Source organism: Panthera leo, chromosome B2, assembly GCF_018350215.1.
Source record: "Panthera leo isolate Ple1 chromosome B2, P.leo_Ple1_pat1.1, whole genome shotgun sequence".
NCBI classification, from domain to species: Eukaryota; Metazoa; Chordata; class Mammalia; order Carnivora; family Felidae; genus Panthera; species Panthera leo.
Genome location: NC_056683.1, coordinates 21,166,414 through 21,183,192, shown reverse-complemented (window position 1 = coordinate 21,183,192; position 16,779 = coordinate 21,166,414). Strand labels below are relative to the sequence as shown.

General features: G+C 41.2%; 1 protein-coding gene across 3 annotated transcripts in view; it reads right to left on the bottom strand.

The window, feature by feature from the left end:
• SSR1 (signal sequence receptor subunit 1) overlaps positions 1-16,779 on the bottom strand; it is a 59,923-nt gene that overhangs the window by 20,193 nt on the left and 22,951 nt on the right. For 2 of the 3 annotated variants that reach the window (XR_006202457.1, XM_042937983.1), the window contains exon 8: positions 15,363-15,426. Coding sequence is in view for 2 of the 3 variants with exons in the window: in XM_042937983.1 (XP_042793917.1) it covers positions 15,363-15,426 (64 nt within the window). In the remaining variant the exon portion in view is untranslated. Of the gene's footprint in view, positions 1-13,045; positions 15,427-16,779 lie in introns of those variants that run through there. The other variant, XM_042937984.1, reaches the window with a different exon arrangement.

The window sequence follows — 16,779 nt, the reverse complement described above, 5'->3', positions numbered from 1 at the left end:
TAAACACAGTGCCTCTTTATTGGGCTTTAGTCAAGACTTTCATGCTTTCAGCGAGAACCCGGCATAAAAAGAAATAAAAAAAAACTTAGCCATGCTCCACGAGTAAAGCAGAAAAAGCCACAAAGCCTGATCCGGAGAGAGCTGGGTGGGGGTTTGCTTTGTGACTGAACCCGCTCAAGGATAGTCTCACGCACTCTTTCATTCACTCAGCATTATGTATGAAGCACCTACTACGTGCCAGGCCCTGAATTGGGAGCGGGGGCTGCCCTGGCGAACAAGATGTGGTCCCTGCTCTCACAGAGCTTGCAGCAGAGTGGGGGACACAGGAACACAACCACCAGGATTAGATCGAGTCGCTGAGAATGGCGATATAGGAACAGCGCCCCCAGACCTGTGGGTGCCTGGAAGAGGGGTGCGGGAGGCTAAGAAAGCTTCCTTTTGAAGAGGTGACGTGAAAACTGAGGTTGAACAAACTAAATGAGACCCCCACGTCTCCCAGGTCATCAGTATCAACAACAGTAACGACAAAACAGCAGAAGCAGGTGCCTCTTGGCTCACGGCACTGAGCGGGGCTCCTCATCACTTCTGTGCTGTTCCTGCCAGAAAGGCATAATATGAATCTGAGGGCAAGGAAATAGCACATGAGCTCTAGCTGGGGGACATTCTGCAAAGGAACCTGCCTGACTCCTTAAACATGCTTTTTTGAGTCCTGAGACACTGAGGGAGTGTTTCAGGTTAAAAGAAACTAAGGAGACCTGACAACTAAATGTAACAGGTGATCCCGGACTGGCTCCTGGACCAGAAAAAAAATGCAGCCGTGATGACCATCACTGAGACAATTAGTGAAACCCGACCACAGCCTGTGGATTAGAAAACCTCGCATCAGTGTTAAACTCCCGGACTCCGACCACTGTAATTTGGTTATATAAGAGAGTGCATTTGTCTTTTGGACATAAACACGGGTGTGTTCAGGGGCAAAGGGGCATCATGTCTACAATTCACCCTCAAATAGGTCAGCGTGTACGTGTATGTGTATATGTGGCAAAATGTTAACGAGTAATGATCAGCATGAGGGTTAAGAGTAGAGGGAATTTGGGCTATGTTGCAACTTTTCTGGAAGTTTGAAACTGTATCAGATTGAAAGGTTACCCGCAAGCGAGGTGCTCGGCCAGCAGGTAGGGGCAGAGTGTCAGGGTCCTCCATCTAGGGAGAGGGCTGGACGGTGGCAACAGGGTGCTGTGCGCAGAGGACAGGCAGCTCAGCGAGGGAACGGTTTCAACGTGGGGACTAGTGAGACAGCGGCTCTGAGGTCCGGGGGAAACAAACAGTGGAGGATTTGGTCTTCGTCATGCAGGCTGTGGGGAGACGCCGCAAGGTTTTAAGCAGGGGAGAGCGACAGGATCGGGAGGCCAATCTGTGATGAGCACAGGGCAGTGTGTGGGTGGTGGTGGGTTTGAAGGGGACCGGGCTGGCAGTGGGACGTGGGGTCTGAGCTACCCCAGCAATGACAAGTGACAGCCAGCACCACGCCCCCGTGGGCCAGCTGTACTTGTCAAATGCAGGAAGTGAGCTGAGCAGAGACTGGTAAGAGGTAGGAAGGAGGGGGGACCTGTAAAACGGGGGCTTCCCGTGGCAGTGACCACACCAACGGAGGCAGGAAACACTGAAGGAGAAAGTGACCTAGGGAGAAAAGTGACCAATTCCCAGATTGAGTTTGAGGTGGCTTTGGGACATCAGTGTTTGGGAGGATGGGTCTGACAGCCCTGGGAGGGTTCCCGGTGCCTTGGGCCAGGGCTCCTGGAGTCACACTGCCCAGGTCCAGATCCTGGATGGCCTTACTATCTCTAAAGCAGGGTAATGACAGTGGGCAATCTGCCTTATTGCTCGAGGCCTCCGTTTCCTTGGCTGTACCACGATGGTATTAGAGCCTTTCTCATAGGGCAGGGGGCCCTGGCCATTAAATGAGTGAACACAAGTAAAATGCTTAGAAGAGTTTCTGGATCACAGGAAGTGCTCAAAGGGTCAGCCGCCACCACTGCCTTTAGCTGGCCTCTGGGGCATCCCAGAAGAGGGCAGGAACGATAGGAAAAGGCAAGCGAAGCAGCCCCATTCCTGTACAAGCAGAAGGAGGGTCCCCAGAGCCCAGCAACCCAACCCATCCCCGTCTGTGGTGCAGGTGCTGCCCTGCCCTTCGGCTAGTTAGGGGTTCCCCGGGGGCCAGCAGAGAAGATGGGCTCCTTCCTTTGCACCAGGTAGTGCTTCGGGTGGGACACCAGGCTCTCCTGGGGGCACACTGTAGCATGTGGGAGCACTGGGTATGCTTATTAAAATGCAGATTACTGGGCTCCAGCCCAGAACTCAAGTCAGAAGCTCTGGGGATGGTGCCCTGAACACTGTGCTTTAAGCAAGCCTCCTCCATCCAATCTTATGGGCACCTGCATTCATGAATGCTGCCTGACAGCAAATAACTGCTGAAGTAATGCATTTTGGAGGGAGGGAACAAATGGTGATTATTTCCAACCTTAGTTGCAAATAATTATTTTGGACCCTTAAATTACACTACTCAATACAGTATGTATGACTTTAAGTGGCTAGGTGTTTTCCATCATCTTAATACAGTGTTCCCTTGGAAAAAAAAATAATGGGAATATTTTAGAAAGAAAAATCCATGTAGGCTGAGGTGGTTATTATTACTTTTTACTTTAGCCTACAAAGGAAGAATGATAGGTCTCCTCAAATATATGAAGGACTGTCATGAGAGAAAACAAGCAGATTTTTTCTAAGATGATCTGGGGAAAACTGGGAAACAGACCACAAGGAGGCAATTTGTGTTCAAGAAAGAATTGTCTAATAGGGGAGCTGTCCAAGGATGGAATGGGTGCCTGGCCCAGTGGAGGTGTCCATACGGGGGGGTCACAGAAGAGAGTCTTGGACTGGCAAAAGCTAGACCAGATAACTCATAAGATTCTTTCTAACTGTAATAACATATGAGGCTCTGTTAAGTACAGAAAATAGGAAGGGCACCACCCTTTAGAATTTCACAGGATGATTTTTTAGCTGCTGACACACAAAAATTACTTATGAGGAAAAGAAACCTACTTCTTACTGGTGAAAATTAGGTTACTCTGGACCAGGCTTTGAGATAAGCTTTCTTTACATGCAGTTATCTTAATAAGTTCAATGCAACACTTGACATATAGTGAGGGCTTTATAAATATTCATTGAATATTAGTGACTAATAACTCCAGTTACTATTCCCATTTTACAGAAGAAACAGGCTGAGACCAGTTAAGTGGCAAGTCTAAGGTTATCCAGCCACTAAGTGGGTGAGCCTTGAGTCAAGCAAAATCTAGTTTCAATAGCTATTAACCATCACACTGCACTCATGTCCAACAAGCGAAAATATTTGGTTAGTTCATCTGAAGTAAACGTGTGTGTGTGTGTGTGTGTGTGTGTGTGTGTACATGATGGAGGCAAAGCAGAGGGGTGGATGGCTCTTGGAAGGTTAAGATTAATCTAGAGAACACATTCTGGGTGTGGTTGGCTGGAGGGGTGTCTTTTACAGCATTCACCTTTCTACTGATGTGATCCTTCAAATAACTTAAAAATCCAAATCATTTCATTGACATCTTAGCAAAAGCACCATTTCTCACTTTGATGTTTAGTTTTGGGGGTTAGTTGTGGGGAGCAGAGGCATGCATAGTGTGGTTGGGCTGCATTGGTTGAAACAGTAGTTTGCTTTAGGAGAGAAAAATTCCTAACACAGACTTGTCTTCTTCCCAATCCTTCACCTTTCTAGCAATGTTAAGGGGTAGCCCTGGGAGTCAACACTTCACTGTTGTACCAACTGTTAGCAGCAGAGGGCAGCAAAACACACCCACGCAGACAGGTAACCTGGGAATAACAGGATTCTAAAAGAAGAGTACTACTGATTTAAAATTATGAAACCCAAGGGCATCTGGGTGGCCCAGTTGGTTGAGCATCCGACTCTTGATTTCAGCTCAGGTTACAATCTCACGGTTTGTGGAACTGAGCCCCGAGTTGGGCTTTGCACACTGTGTAGAGCCTGCTTGGGATTCTCTCACTTGCCCTCTGGCCCTCCCCCATTCATTCTCTCTCTCCCTCTCCCTCTCTCAAAAAAAACTTAAAAAATAATAAATTTTGAAACCCAAAACACACAATTATTCCTATTACAAATTCAGTAATTAAAAAAATATATCTATATCTATCTTAACACAGCTAGTCTCTTGACTTGAAACACTACCTGAAGGGGGCTTACACTGCTAGTATTCTTTGGTCTCTTTCCTTATGGTGATCCTGTAATGGCTAGTGGGCAGCCTCTGTGCACCTATGATAGCTACTTAGCTGTCTCAACTTGGTATAATTTACTAAGTTTGTCATTATGCATTTAACAACAAAAAAACACATTTAAGGTTACAATTCAGTCACAATTTGGGAACTGACTTCATTTTGAAGCCACAGCTTCCTTATCTTTTCACTTCCTTTTTTCTAGAACTCACCTACAGGATTTCGTATCAACCACACTTTAGCAACTCTTGGGCACTTGCTTGCCAGTTTCCTTTTTTTGTTTCAGTAAGTGCTTCCTTGCGGGGCTGAAATGTACCACGAAGAGGCCGTTTCAGCCTCTTATTCTCTAGAAGCCTCCAGGGTACAGTCTTCCGCCACGTGAGCCTGGAAGTCTGGTGCGTATGTGCACAGAGGGAAGCCAAGACTCGGGCATGTGTGAATCCAAAGCACAGCAATTCAGCCTATTTTCTGCTGAGTTGCCAGTGAATGGTGACCAGACTCCCACCTGGAAAACTTCCGTATCATGAGGGAGATCCTGTGAAAGTTCTGGACACAGACACACCTGTATTCTGATCTCAGCTTTGTCACTTAATAGTTGAGTGATTTTTAGTAAGCTACTTGTGTATTCAGGTCCCTCACTTGCAAAATGAGGATATACCTACTTCACCGTATGGTTGTGTGATAATTAAATAATCCATATATATTCAAACATTTATCATGTGTTAGTAATGGTTTAAGCCTTGGTGATCCGGTTAAGTTAAATAAAATTCCTGCTGTCACAAAAATTTCCATTTCCAAAGGGGGTGACAGATAATGGAAGAACAAGGTAATCTCAGATAGTGGTGAGGGAATACGGACAATAAACAGTGGTGTGATGCAGGTGCTTGAGCAGAGGCCTTGGATGAGGTAAGCAGGTCAGGGAAGGCTAGCCGGCAAGGAGAATCAAGGACAATGTGTGGGCTCAAGACCTGCCAAGGCTGGGGGCCAGAGGGAAGCAGAAGAGATGTGAGAGGCAAGGGAATACCAGAGCGCCTGTGGACGACGGTGGGTCTCCATGCTCCAACTTAAGTGGGACTGGAGTCCAGACAAGGGGCCGGACTGGAATCACTGGGCCATCATGGGCACAGGGATTGGCGGACAAGGTGTGGGGGAAGAGCGCCAGCACTCAGTGCCTGGCACAAACCTGGCTACAGAGATCGTTTATTAAATTCGAAAAATAACACATGGGAAGGTTTGGTTCCTTTAAGGAAAAAATGAAAAATACTCTCAAGGATTTTCCATCAATAATCTATCTTAATTTTTTTGAATATATAAAGTGACCATACATCCAAGTTTTAAAGATGGGCTCATTTTATGAGCTACAGCAAAACTGCCCACAACCATTGTGATTATTATACTCATTGTAGGAGGCTCCGATAAATTTAACACTTATTTCTTCCACTATAAAATATAAGCATATTACAAACATCTTGAAAAGGAAAAAAAAAGTCTATCACCCTACCACAAAAACCTACTTTAGCATTCTGTGGGTATACTGCTCTTTAGACTTTGGACTAATCTGAAATTTATAGAATACAGAGTGTTTTAAGCATTGTGGACAAGAAACTAAAATGCTGGTTTCTTACTGTCCTAATATTTTGATTCTTCATTTTTTTTTCCCTTTCAGCAGCAAAGACTAAAAAACATGACATAGTTACAAACACTAAATTTCCAAAGTTTTTTGGAGATCTCCATACTTTTTCCATGAAGAACACATTAATTCAGTTCTGCCACTTATAATAAAATCCTGAAAAGGAAATTCTAGGTACTGACTCATCAATATGTGCTGAGTAAGCTAAATCAAAGATGCATCTCTGCTTGCTTAAAAAATGTCTAAAAGGTCAGAGGATGCAGTCTGTACAATTACTGGGAACCCAAACTCTCAATATGTGAGAGTGGTGGGGGGTGGGTTTTACGTCCACCACCTGAACAGTCAACTCACTGACAAATAGCACAAAACTCACCCTAAATCATCTTTATTCTAAAAGAAGACTTTGTTACTTGAAATGTCGGAATTTTAAATGCAGACAATGTGTGAAGCTTTTTTTTTTTTTCTTACAAATTCCAGGGGGTAATTAAGATCAATATTGTAGTTTTCCTTTTTTTGCTTAATGTTTTAGATTCACTTCGTGCTTCTCATCGTTAAGACCTAGAAGTAATATGCAGTGGCACTTTAGGAAACATTTTTACTGCATACAAATACTTTCGAGATCAGCTTTAATGAAGGGATATGTAAATTTTAGAAGATGCAGCAGACGGTTTGGGCGGTAGGTTAGACCAATGGAAATAACAAAGAAAAAGGGTGTTCTTGAATTTACCAAACTGGAAAAACTGTGATAAGAGATACTCATACAGCAGGAACATTCTCAAAGCTGCACAAGAATGTTATGGTTTAATCAGGCCAACTTTCATTGAAGAGTCCTACAAGACAGCCAGATAACATCTTAGATACAGTCACCAAATAAAATCTCACACTGCAGAAGAAAGTTGTGTCATAAATAACCTGATTAAAATACACTGCTAGAAATCACATTTCCAAGTCTGAAAGCACTGGAATTAAAATACTAAACCCAAGACCTCCTGCAATGAATTAGGAAATATTAAAAGAAATATTTTGAACCAGAAGTAGTTTTGCCTATGATGAATTGAGTTCAGATTTCTTTGAAGTTCTTAAATTGTTAGATTTTGAAGCAGAATTGTAATCTAATTTAATTCATAGCAGAGCTAAAATTAGTTAAGAATTTATTAAATACTTATGTGCAAATGACTATACTCAGACTTTTTAAGATTTAATACTGGATAAATGAGTCGTGTTACTAGAGAATGGTGAGAAGTTAGGTGAGATTCACGCAGGGAAATAAACATCTGTGACATGTTTGTTCGGGGTTACAATAAAAAGTTTAAGTGAACAGGAAATCACAGGCAGGAGGGCACCAGGAAAATAGCTGGGGATTGAGGTAATAAACACAGCAGATAAAGCTATTCAAAGCCAGTACAGAGAGAACAATGACCAAAGGTTGGGGTTAGTCAGCAGTGACATGTAAAGGAGGTAAGAGCATCACAGGAACTAAGGGGAATTGGCAGGGGGGCCTGGTGGCCAGTGGGTTAAATGCACAAGTGGAGGCCAGAGAACTGAGTTGCAGAAGGCTGGCAAGTAGGGAACCATGAGATCCTGAGAGCAGGTTTGTGGGGACAGAAGCTAAATTGAATGAAATGAAAAGACTGAAAGCCTAATGAAGAAAAAGAAGCCAATAGCTTAAGAGATACTTTGACGAAGAGAGAAAACAACATAAACAGCAATGCAGGTCGAGGGGCAAGAGAATCCTGCAAAAGACTTAAGACAGGAGGGTTTCTGTATAGGTGGGCACAAAAAGAAAAAAGTCAGAGATGGTGAGGACAATGGGAAAGGAGGTGCACATCTGGAAATAGAAGTCTCAAGAATCTGAGAAATGGGATTGGTGACAGTTGAGTAAGGTCCCATAACAGTTCTGGGCACCTCGTGTAGACAGCATCAGCACAGTAAAGTCTTCACTGCACAGATAACCAAGACAGCGCCCGTCTAGGATTCCTCCTCGAAACCAGATCTATCAGGCCATCAGCCATGTGAAAAGTCACTGTAGTGCCCCATGGGTCACAGGATCTTACCGGTGGTTCTGGAAATGACAATACTCTAGGAAGGGCTCTGCGGACGGCTTCAGGACAGGCAGCCGACAGCCCCCTCTAGGTCTTATTTTCCCACTTAGTGAAGACACAGAGTGCCAGCAGCTTGTAGGGGTGAATTCAAATACACAACCAGTATTTCTAAGCCATGGAAAGTTCACTTGATTATGAACAGTTTTGAGACATTAAATTCAAGACCTTAAAATACATAGGACTCTAATCATCAACTGCCTGGAAGAGTTCAAGGAATGAAGTCCTGTTTTCAAGTATACTGAGAACCAACTGCTTTAAATCTTCTACAGGTCTTTTTAAAAGAGCCACTGTCCAGAGTATTTATAAATCCATCTTGACTTCTGGCTGTGACAGCACAAAAAAACACAGAACATATCTAACCTCAGAGAAGCTATCAAGCCAATCCTAAGCAATGAAACTAGAACACAGGTAAGCATATTTTGTGCGTGAATGTGAACGTGCTCCCTGAGTATTCACGGATCTTGTCCCAGTAAAGCTAGAGATAGCAATGGGCCAAATCTGCACCATGGGTGCCTGTGGGCAACTTGAAGTGGTTTCATCACAGATAATGCAGTTATCTAGGATAGTTGTATTAAGAATGTATAGAAGAACACAGATGTTTGATGTGTGTGTGTGTGTGTGTGTGTATATATCTACATATGTGTGTATATGTGTGTGTATATACATATATATGTACACACATATATACATGTGTGCATATATACATACATGTGTGTATATATGTGTGTGTATATATGTATATATGTATATATATATATATACTTGCTCAATCTGAACACTATTCTTGACTAAAATATTTCTCCTACCCCTTTCTAAAATGCTTTTAGAGCCTGAGCACCTATTTTGACGAATGTAAAACGGATGATCAAATAGATTTCTGAAGATACACAAACATGACTGATTTTCTTTGGGTGGCTCGGTGTGAAGCTCAAAGAAATTCTGAGGGCTTTCAAAAATGTTTTGAAAAGCACTGCCACCACTGGAAAACCTGTAGCCACTCCAAGGGTTCTGAAAGACAGAATTCTCAGCTTGATGTGCAGGCTCTAAGAGATTACAACAGCACTCCCAGTGCCAGCCCCACTACTCTGGTTCACTGTTAAATGTGGAGCGCTGGCCACATTACATGTCCGTCTTAAGACTTTCACTCTTTAGCTTAAAAAACCACCAGGATTTAGCTTTCCCATACAGATTTAACTATATTACTCCACAGAGAAGTCCAAAAAGTGCCAGGTACACCACTGCGCATACGCATCATGGGACGTTAACAGCGTGGCGCTTTGTGACAGCAGCAGCAATCACTTCCATAGCTTCTGGTGTGCTAGGCTATGTTGTTCTGAACCGCTAACAACTCCAAAAGGTCGGTACCCAAAACTGAAGCCAATGAGGTGATACGACTTGCTCCAATTAAGAGAGCTAGGATTCGAACCTCAGGCAGCCTCTAGGCAGTCCATTCTGTACCTTAGTTCTTTTTCGTTTTGCTAAGTTAACAAAATTTAAGAAGAATCATTTAATAATACTGTATTAAGTAAGGGTTCGTAGGTAACACAATCAGACAATTTGGGACTGACACTTCGAGTATCTCTCAATTTAAAAAGAACACATCAAGACTTCAGAGATGAGCTGCTTTCTCAAGGCCACCATTGGCTAGTGGCCATGGTGGACCACACCCTAATCCCAACGCTAGCATACCATACCATCTGTCCTTGTTCAACCTGACAATTGCCAATGATATTGGGTTATCACCAGAAATACCTCTGAACACAATCCCATGGAAGAGTTGACAAATGAAAATTGGCCCACACTTTCTCATACTTTCTTTAAACCTTGTGGTTCCCACATGACAACTGCAAGCTAGAAATTGGGGATAAAAGGCAAACAAGATGCGGAACTCAGTCTAGCAGAGGGAAAAGCAACACAGTGATAAACTGACATAGGTACTACAACAGAAGTCTACATACGGGCTGTCCTTCATGTTTTCTAGAGGACATGGGATTTTCTTTTTAATGCTCCATGATGCCCACTAAGCAAAATCCCTACTTGAATAGATAGAAGACACAAGCCTAACCTACAATCCCAATTTTGTGTACTTGTAACCCAAGAATGAATAGCTCACCCCTGAATGCAGGGTTTGGGTTGCCAATTCCCATGCATTAAAAAATTCACATATACCTTTTGAGTAATTCCAAAAACTTAACTCCAAAATATCTGCCAAAATTAAGTACTAATCAGCCTACTGCTGACCAGAACCCTTACCAATAATATAATCAATTAACATATATTTGTATATTACATACTATATCCCTGTAATAAAGCTTTAGAAAAAAGGTTAAGAAAATCATAAGAGGAGGGGCGCCTGGATGGCTCAGTCAGTTAAGCATCTGACTCTAGCTCATGATCTCAGTTTGTGGGTTCAAGCCCCATGTCAGGCTCTCTGCTGACAGCTCAGAGCCTGGAGCCTACTTCAGATTCTGTGCCTCCCTCTCTGCCCCTGCCCCACTCATACGCTGTCTCTCTCAAAAATAAAACATTAAGGGGCGCCTGGGTGGCGCAGTCGGTTAAGCGTCCAACTTCAGCCAGGTCACGATCTCGCGGTCCGTGAGTTCGAGCCCCGCGTCAGGCTCTGGGCTGATGGCTCGGAGCCTGGAGCCTGTTTCCGATTCTGTGTCTCCCTCTCTCTCTGCCCCTCCCCCATTCATGCTCTGTCTCTCTCTGTCCCAAAAATAAATTAAAAACGTTGAAAAAAAAAAAATTAAAAAAAAAAAATTAAAAAAAAAAAATAAAACATTAAAAGGGGTGCCTGGGTGGCTCAGTCCGTTAAGCATCCAACTTCGGCTCAGGTCATGATCTCACAGTCCGCGAGTTCAAGCCCCGCGTCGGGCTCTGTGCTGACAGCTCAGAGCCTGGAGCCTGCTTCACATCCTGTGTCTCCCTCCCTCTCTGCCCCTTCCCTGCTCATGCTCTGTCTCTGTCTCAAAAATAAATAAACATTAAAAAAAAAATTAAAAAAAAGAAAATAAAGAAAACATTAAAAAAATTTACAGAAAACCATAAGAGGAAATACATTTACAGCACTATTTATTGAAAAAAATCCACATATAAGTGGACCCTACCTTTCAAACCCATTAGTCAAAGGTCAACTGTAATTCACTTTCATTTGTTTGTTTGTTTTGTTTTGAGAGTACATGCATGCAAATAGGTGAGGTGCAGCGAGAGAATCTTAAGTTAGGCTCCACTGTCCACCTAGGAACCTGATGTGGGGACTCCATCTCAAAACTGTGAGATCATGATCTGAGCCGAAATCAAGAGACACTTAACTGACTGAAACACACACAAGCCCCTCATCCTCATCTCTTTACACAAAGATGAATCTTCTACCCCTTAAAACTTGAAAATCCCGTCAAATCTTAAAGAAAACGTTTTTAAAGACCATGATTTTGTTACTCAGGAGTACATTTAAGAGATGTCATTAACTAAGATTAAATAGGGTATTGTGAATAACTGAACCATCATATAAAAATTTCAAAAACATCACAAACTAATGCACAAATCGACATATAACAGCTGAGAAGATTCTGGGGTTTTACAGCGTTCTAGAGTTGAATGGCATTTATATACTATTGTATAGTACAAGCATAGACATAATACACTCAGTATTGAGTTTTTTGGAACTTTCTGGTTGCTGAATCTGCCCAAATGCTTGGTTTTATAAAATTCCGTCTTAAACATGGGTCAGGGGAAAGAATGTGGGAGTTTCAGAAAAAGTTCTGAATCTAAATTCAATACATAACGCCTTGAGCAAGCTACTTAAATTCAGGGTTTGGTTTTTCCCCCTCTATAAAAATGAGAATCATCTTCCCTCAGGGAGTTGTTCTGAAGGTTTATTAGATGATGAATGGAAAGGCCCAAGAGGACAGTCCATCACTGATGTTTAATAAGTGAATTCCTTTCCTACTGCCTTTAAAAAAGCAGCTACATTAAATGGTACCTGAGCTTCAGAGCCATATTCCCAGATAATTCCAAAATGTAAAAAAGGGCAAACTCCAGATTACGTAATTAGTTACTACAAAAGTTCAGGCTTTTGTATAAATAAAAAAAAAAAAAAATCCTACAAATACTAACTGGTAAAGTTCATAAGAGCCCCTAAAGAAACTGTTTAGATGTCTGCAGGTCAGGTAAGTTTTCTTCTTCCTTCCCAATATCCTATTCCACTTATGCTAATTAAGAGTAAGGGGTTGACATGTCAGGCTGCTCTTCGCTAAGGTGGAGATGTTCCAAGTAGGATTTTATTTAGTAAAATTAGAGCAAATGTACTGATTTTACAGCTATAAGTGATGTGGTCCAAAAGTGTGGCAAATTACTTCAAGTATATTTGAAAATACAGATTTAAATTTTTAAATTTAAGCTAAAATCTAATTTTGGAACTAAAATGAAGACTGAAAACCCAAGGACTGTATCCTACCAAAATCTTGGTGAGAGATGATGTGTATTGCCAAGTTCAAGGTTAAAAAAAACAAACTGCATTATTTAAATGCACTAACCACGTACCTTTTTTCTTCCACAAAAGATGAATGCTATATGAGACTTGCATATTATTACATTTACCTACTACTATACCTCCGAAGTAACAGTCATTAAAGATTTCAATGTCATATTTTCACCATTAACTATTCCTTAACAGAGGCAAATACAAGTACAGGCTGATGCACTGCAAATACATGCTTCAGGCAGTGGACTTTTTAATGTTTTAAGATCTAAATTTGCCTTTGTGGAAAATAGCTTCCACAAAGCTATTTTCTGAAGCTTATATGAAATTAAAAACTTCACTAAAACCAAGCCCATGTTCCTTTTCTTCTGAGTTCTATCTTCCTCAGGACCTTGCAGGTCCCATTCCCACCCCACCCCGCCCCTCCTCAGACAACACCTCAGAGGGTTCAAGAAGGCAGGGGGAGTCTTAAAAGTCACTATGTGAGACCATGAAATGAATGAATGAAGCTATACAACCAAAGCGAGATCCATGCTTTATGAACACATTATTCTCACATGTCTGGGTAACAGGTTTGATATACAAGATTCTTGGTTCATTTTACAGATTCTGAAACCAATTTGCTCAAAAGGTGAATTCTGAAACCATGGTTGGTGTAGCAAACGAATATATCAAAACAAACTTTAAAAACTTCATCCAAATATTTACATTTAAAAAAGACATTTAAAAAATAGGCTACTTATTAAGTGTGCTTGAACAAACCATGTGTGGAATTGAATTCCATTCATTATGGAGTTAGTTTCTGCTAAACACATACTGATACTATAGAAGACCCCTGGCAGCTGAGGATTTAAAGGATTTCAACTGTTCCCAATCTATGCTAAAAAATGAAACATGACAAATGATTTCTGAGGCACTGATCGGAACCTCAGCAGTGGAAAGGCTAGTATGTAAGGCAAATTACTTAGGAGGCTGAAGGGCTGGCATCTGTAACTCAGTGTAGCTTTGCCACTGCCTAAGTATCACCAAGTAGTCAATAAAACTCTCTAGAAGCCATTTAAATTTTGTAATTACACCTCACCGCATTATGTTCTAGTAGTTTCACAAACTTAGAAATTCACAAAACAATGTTTTGGAATATATTCCTTGAGAAGGTGGAGGGTCTCCTATATTACATTAAACAAAAAACATGCAGTTTTTACAGCTCATAGAGCTTTTTCAAAATAAGCTATTGATCATACAGCCCAATTAAAAACTCAAACACTTTATATTACAGGTATAGAAAGTTTATAGTTCAGCAATGCCAATATAGATAATTTGACACCTTAGCCCCTACTTGCAAAATGATTAACAACTATACAGTAACTTCTATTCTATTCTGGCTTTGGCTCAGATGTTTAAATACTTAAAGAACCTGGAAAGATTTTTTTGTCTGTGTGTCTTGTTTTGCTGTTGTTTTGCATGGACGTGAGTGGGGATTATAATGAAGAGGGGAGGAGAGGTCAGTTCATTGTAATAAAGACCGATCAGGAATTAAACAGCCACTAGAATTTCATTTACCATTTCCTTACGAAATATACGTGGGAGACTATGGCTTAAAGACAGAGAGGAAAAGCCTCTTAATTTGTTCATCTATTTTACTTTACCCTTTTTCCAGTCTGACAATAATGCCAAACTTTATTTACTACCTATGACAAGAGTGACTCTAATAGGGTTTTATGAAGTCCAATTTAATTTTGGTTGAGATCTTAAGTGCTTAAAACTTTGGAATTCTTTAGATTAACTAAAAAAATAAATGCTTCTGAACAACCAAAATACCCAAAAGATTAGATAAGAACCAACTGGTTAACTACTTAAAAAAATAACCAACTCATCTTTTTTTAACAGATTAGTATTACTTGTAATATATCTCTGCCCCTATAAACTGACTTTTTGCTTAGTCTGTAGACCAAGGCAATTTTTCTAAAAGCAAGATACTTCTAATTAAGGGGGAAAAAATGATCTCTTAAAAAAAACAAAACGACAACTTAAAGAGGTCTAAAATCACTGCAGAGCTACCTCTTGGGTCAGAGAGAAAACGATGGATAACACAACTCAGTTCCCACAAATGTACCATTTTTTTTTTTGTAAAAACAAAAATAAAAACAAAAAGAGGGTGGGGCTGGTTTTATATATCAAAATCAGCAGATTTCTCATGCTTCACAATTTTGTTGCTAGAAATCCCCAAATTCCTTGGACTCATTTGGGAAGTTTTCTGAAGGTGCGCATTATAGTAAACAGCAGCAAAAATACCAAAACAATTCTATTGCTAAAAAGCAGCTACTCCTGTGTGTGCCTTTAGAATACTAGTTGTAAAACAGCAACAAGAACAAAACAGTAATTTGTGCCATCAACTGGGATTTGAGCAATTCTAAAAAACAGTTTCCTTTAAAACAGTCTAAAAGCAGGACATCTACAATCATATTGGACAAATATTCATTAAGTTTTGGGGGGAAATATCAGAAAATGTCAAAAAGAGACAACATCATTATATTCAGTATTCTAAAGGCATGCTTCAGGTAGTTCAACAATGATTCTGGTAAGACCAACTGCTCACATACATACACACGCACACACATAGATTTTAATGGCTTAAAAAAAACCAAATTTGTTACTTTAGAAAAATGAATGCAGTGCATTTTCAGTAATATTATCGCCACAGACTCTGATTGCTCAGTCCACACATAAGTAGTAGTTGCCTTCTATGGTGATATGGCTTCTCTGCACTAATTCCCATCAGGCCGAAAAACATTAGGGCAGGTTAAGTAAAGACTGAATTGTTGCACAAAGGAACATTTACTCATCAGATCCCACTGATCTCTTCTGTGCCCGTTTCCTGGGCAACCTTCTTGGTGAAGCTTTATCTGGAAGAAAAGAGAAAGTTTTTAACTTGCTTATTTTAAGTACAATGGATTCAAAAGACCTTTAAAAAGCATTTTCCTTCAGCTTTACCACTAAGTTAAAAAAAGAAAACACACACACACATGCAAAAATACCCTAATAATAAATGCTTCTTATCTAGTATAGGTTTTTAAAATAACCTTTAAGATAATCCTTCAAGAAGTAACTCAATTAAAACAAAACTTCGTGCAATCAGGATGGGAAAAGACCTAATCTTGGTTACTAGAATACTGAAGCCACCAAGTATAATCTTCTTAAACTCTACAATGAATATGCTTATACATGCATAAGTAAACACTTTAGAAATACTGTAAGAGGTATGAAGTTTGCAGCTCAAAAACATGTATATTGGTTACAAATTAATATTTATAAATGTAGCCATGCAGTTTGCATAATTTTTGGCAATTTCATACATTTTCCTGGAAGCAGCAGCAGATTAAAGGAAATTTTTGGACAGATGATCAATACCAAAACCATCCTGCACACCTAAGTATTATCTTTGTACTTTTTTCTCTTTATCTCCTTTTTTACAATGTTAATTTACTTTGAGAGCAGGTATGCACCTGGGAGGGGAGGGGCAGAGAGGGAAAGAGGGAAGCCCAAGCAGGCTTCACACTGCCAGTGCAGAGCCTGATGCAGGGCTAGAACTCACAAGCTGTGAGATCATGACCTGAACCAGAATCAAGAGCTGGACACTTAACTGACTGAGCCACCCAGGCATCCCTCTCTTTATCTCTTACATTAGATTCTTAGTGGAGTCTACTAAACAATAGCTAAATTGGTGGTGTCTCTCTATGTCCAACTGAAAGGGCGGGCCTACGCCGGCCGACTCCATCTTGTTCTGTGTTCTCCACCTTGAGTGACTATGTCCCCGACATGACCCCTTTTCCGGGAAATTCACAGAAACCTCAGACTGCGCCTCCTCCCCTTGAGTAACCTCCCGCTCACCCGTTCAAACTTTCTGATCAAAACACGCCCAGCGACCTGCGTAACAGGACTCCGACCCTTCCCCAACCAATCGGCTGAGGCCACGACGCTTCCCCAGCCAATCGGCTGAGGCCACAGCCATTACCTCACCAACTGCCCCTAGACCCCTATAAAACCTTTGTGCTTTTGAAACTCGCTCTCTCTCCCTGGTATCTCACCGCTGCGTCGGTGCAGGTAGGGGATTGAGCTCGAGCTAGCTCGAATAAAGGTTCTTTTGCTTTTGCATCGGACTCGGCTCCCTAGTGGTCTTTGGGGATCACGAATTCTGGGCATAACACAACCAGTAAGCATCACCTATGTTTCTTTAAAAAAGCTGTCTTCTCTCTGAC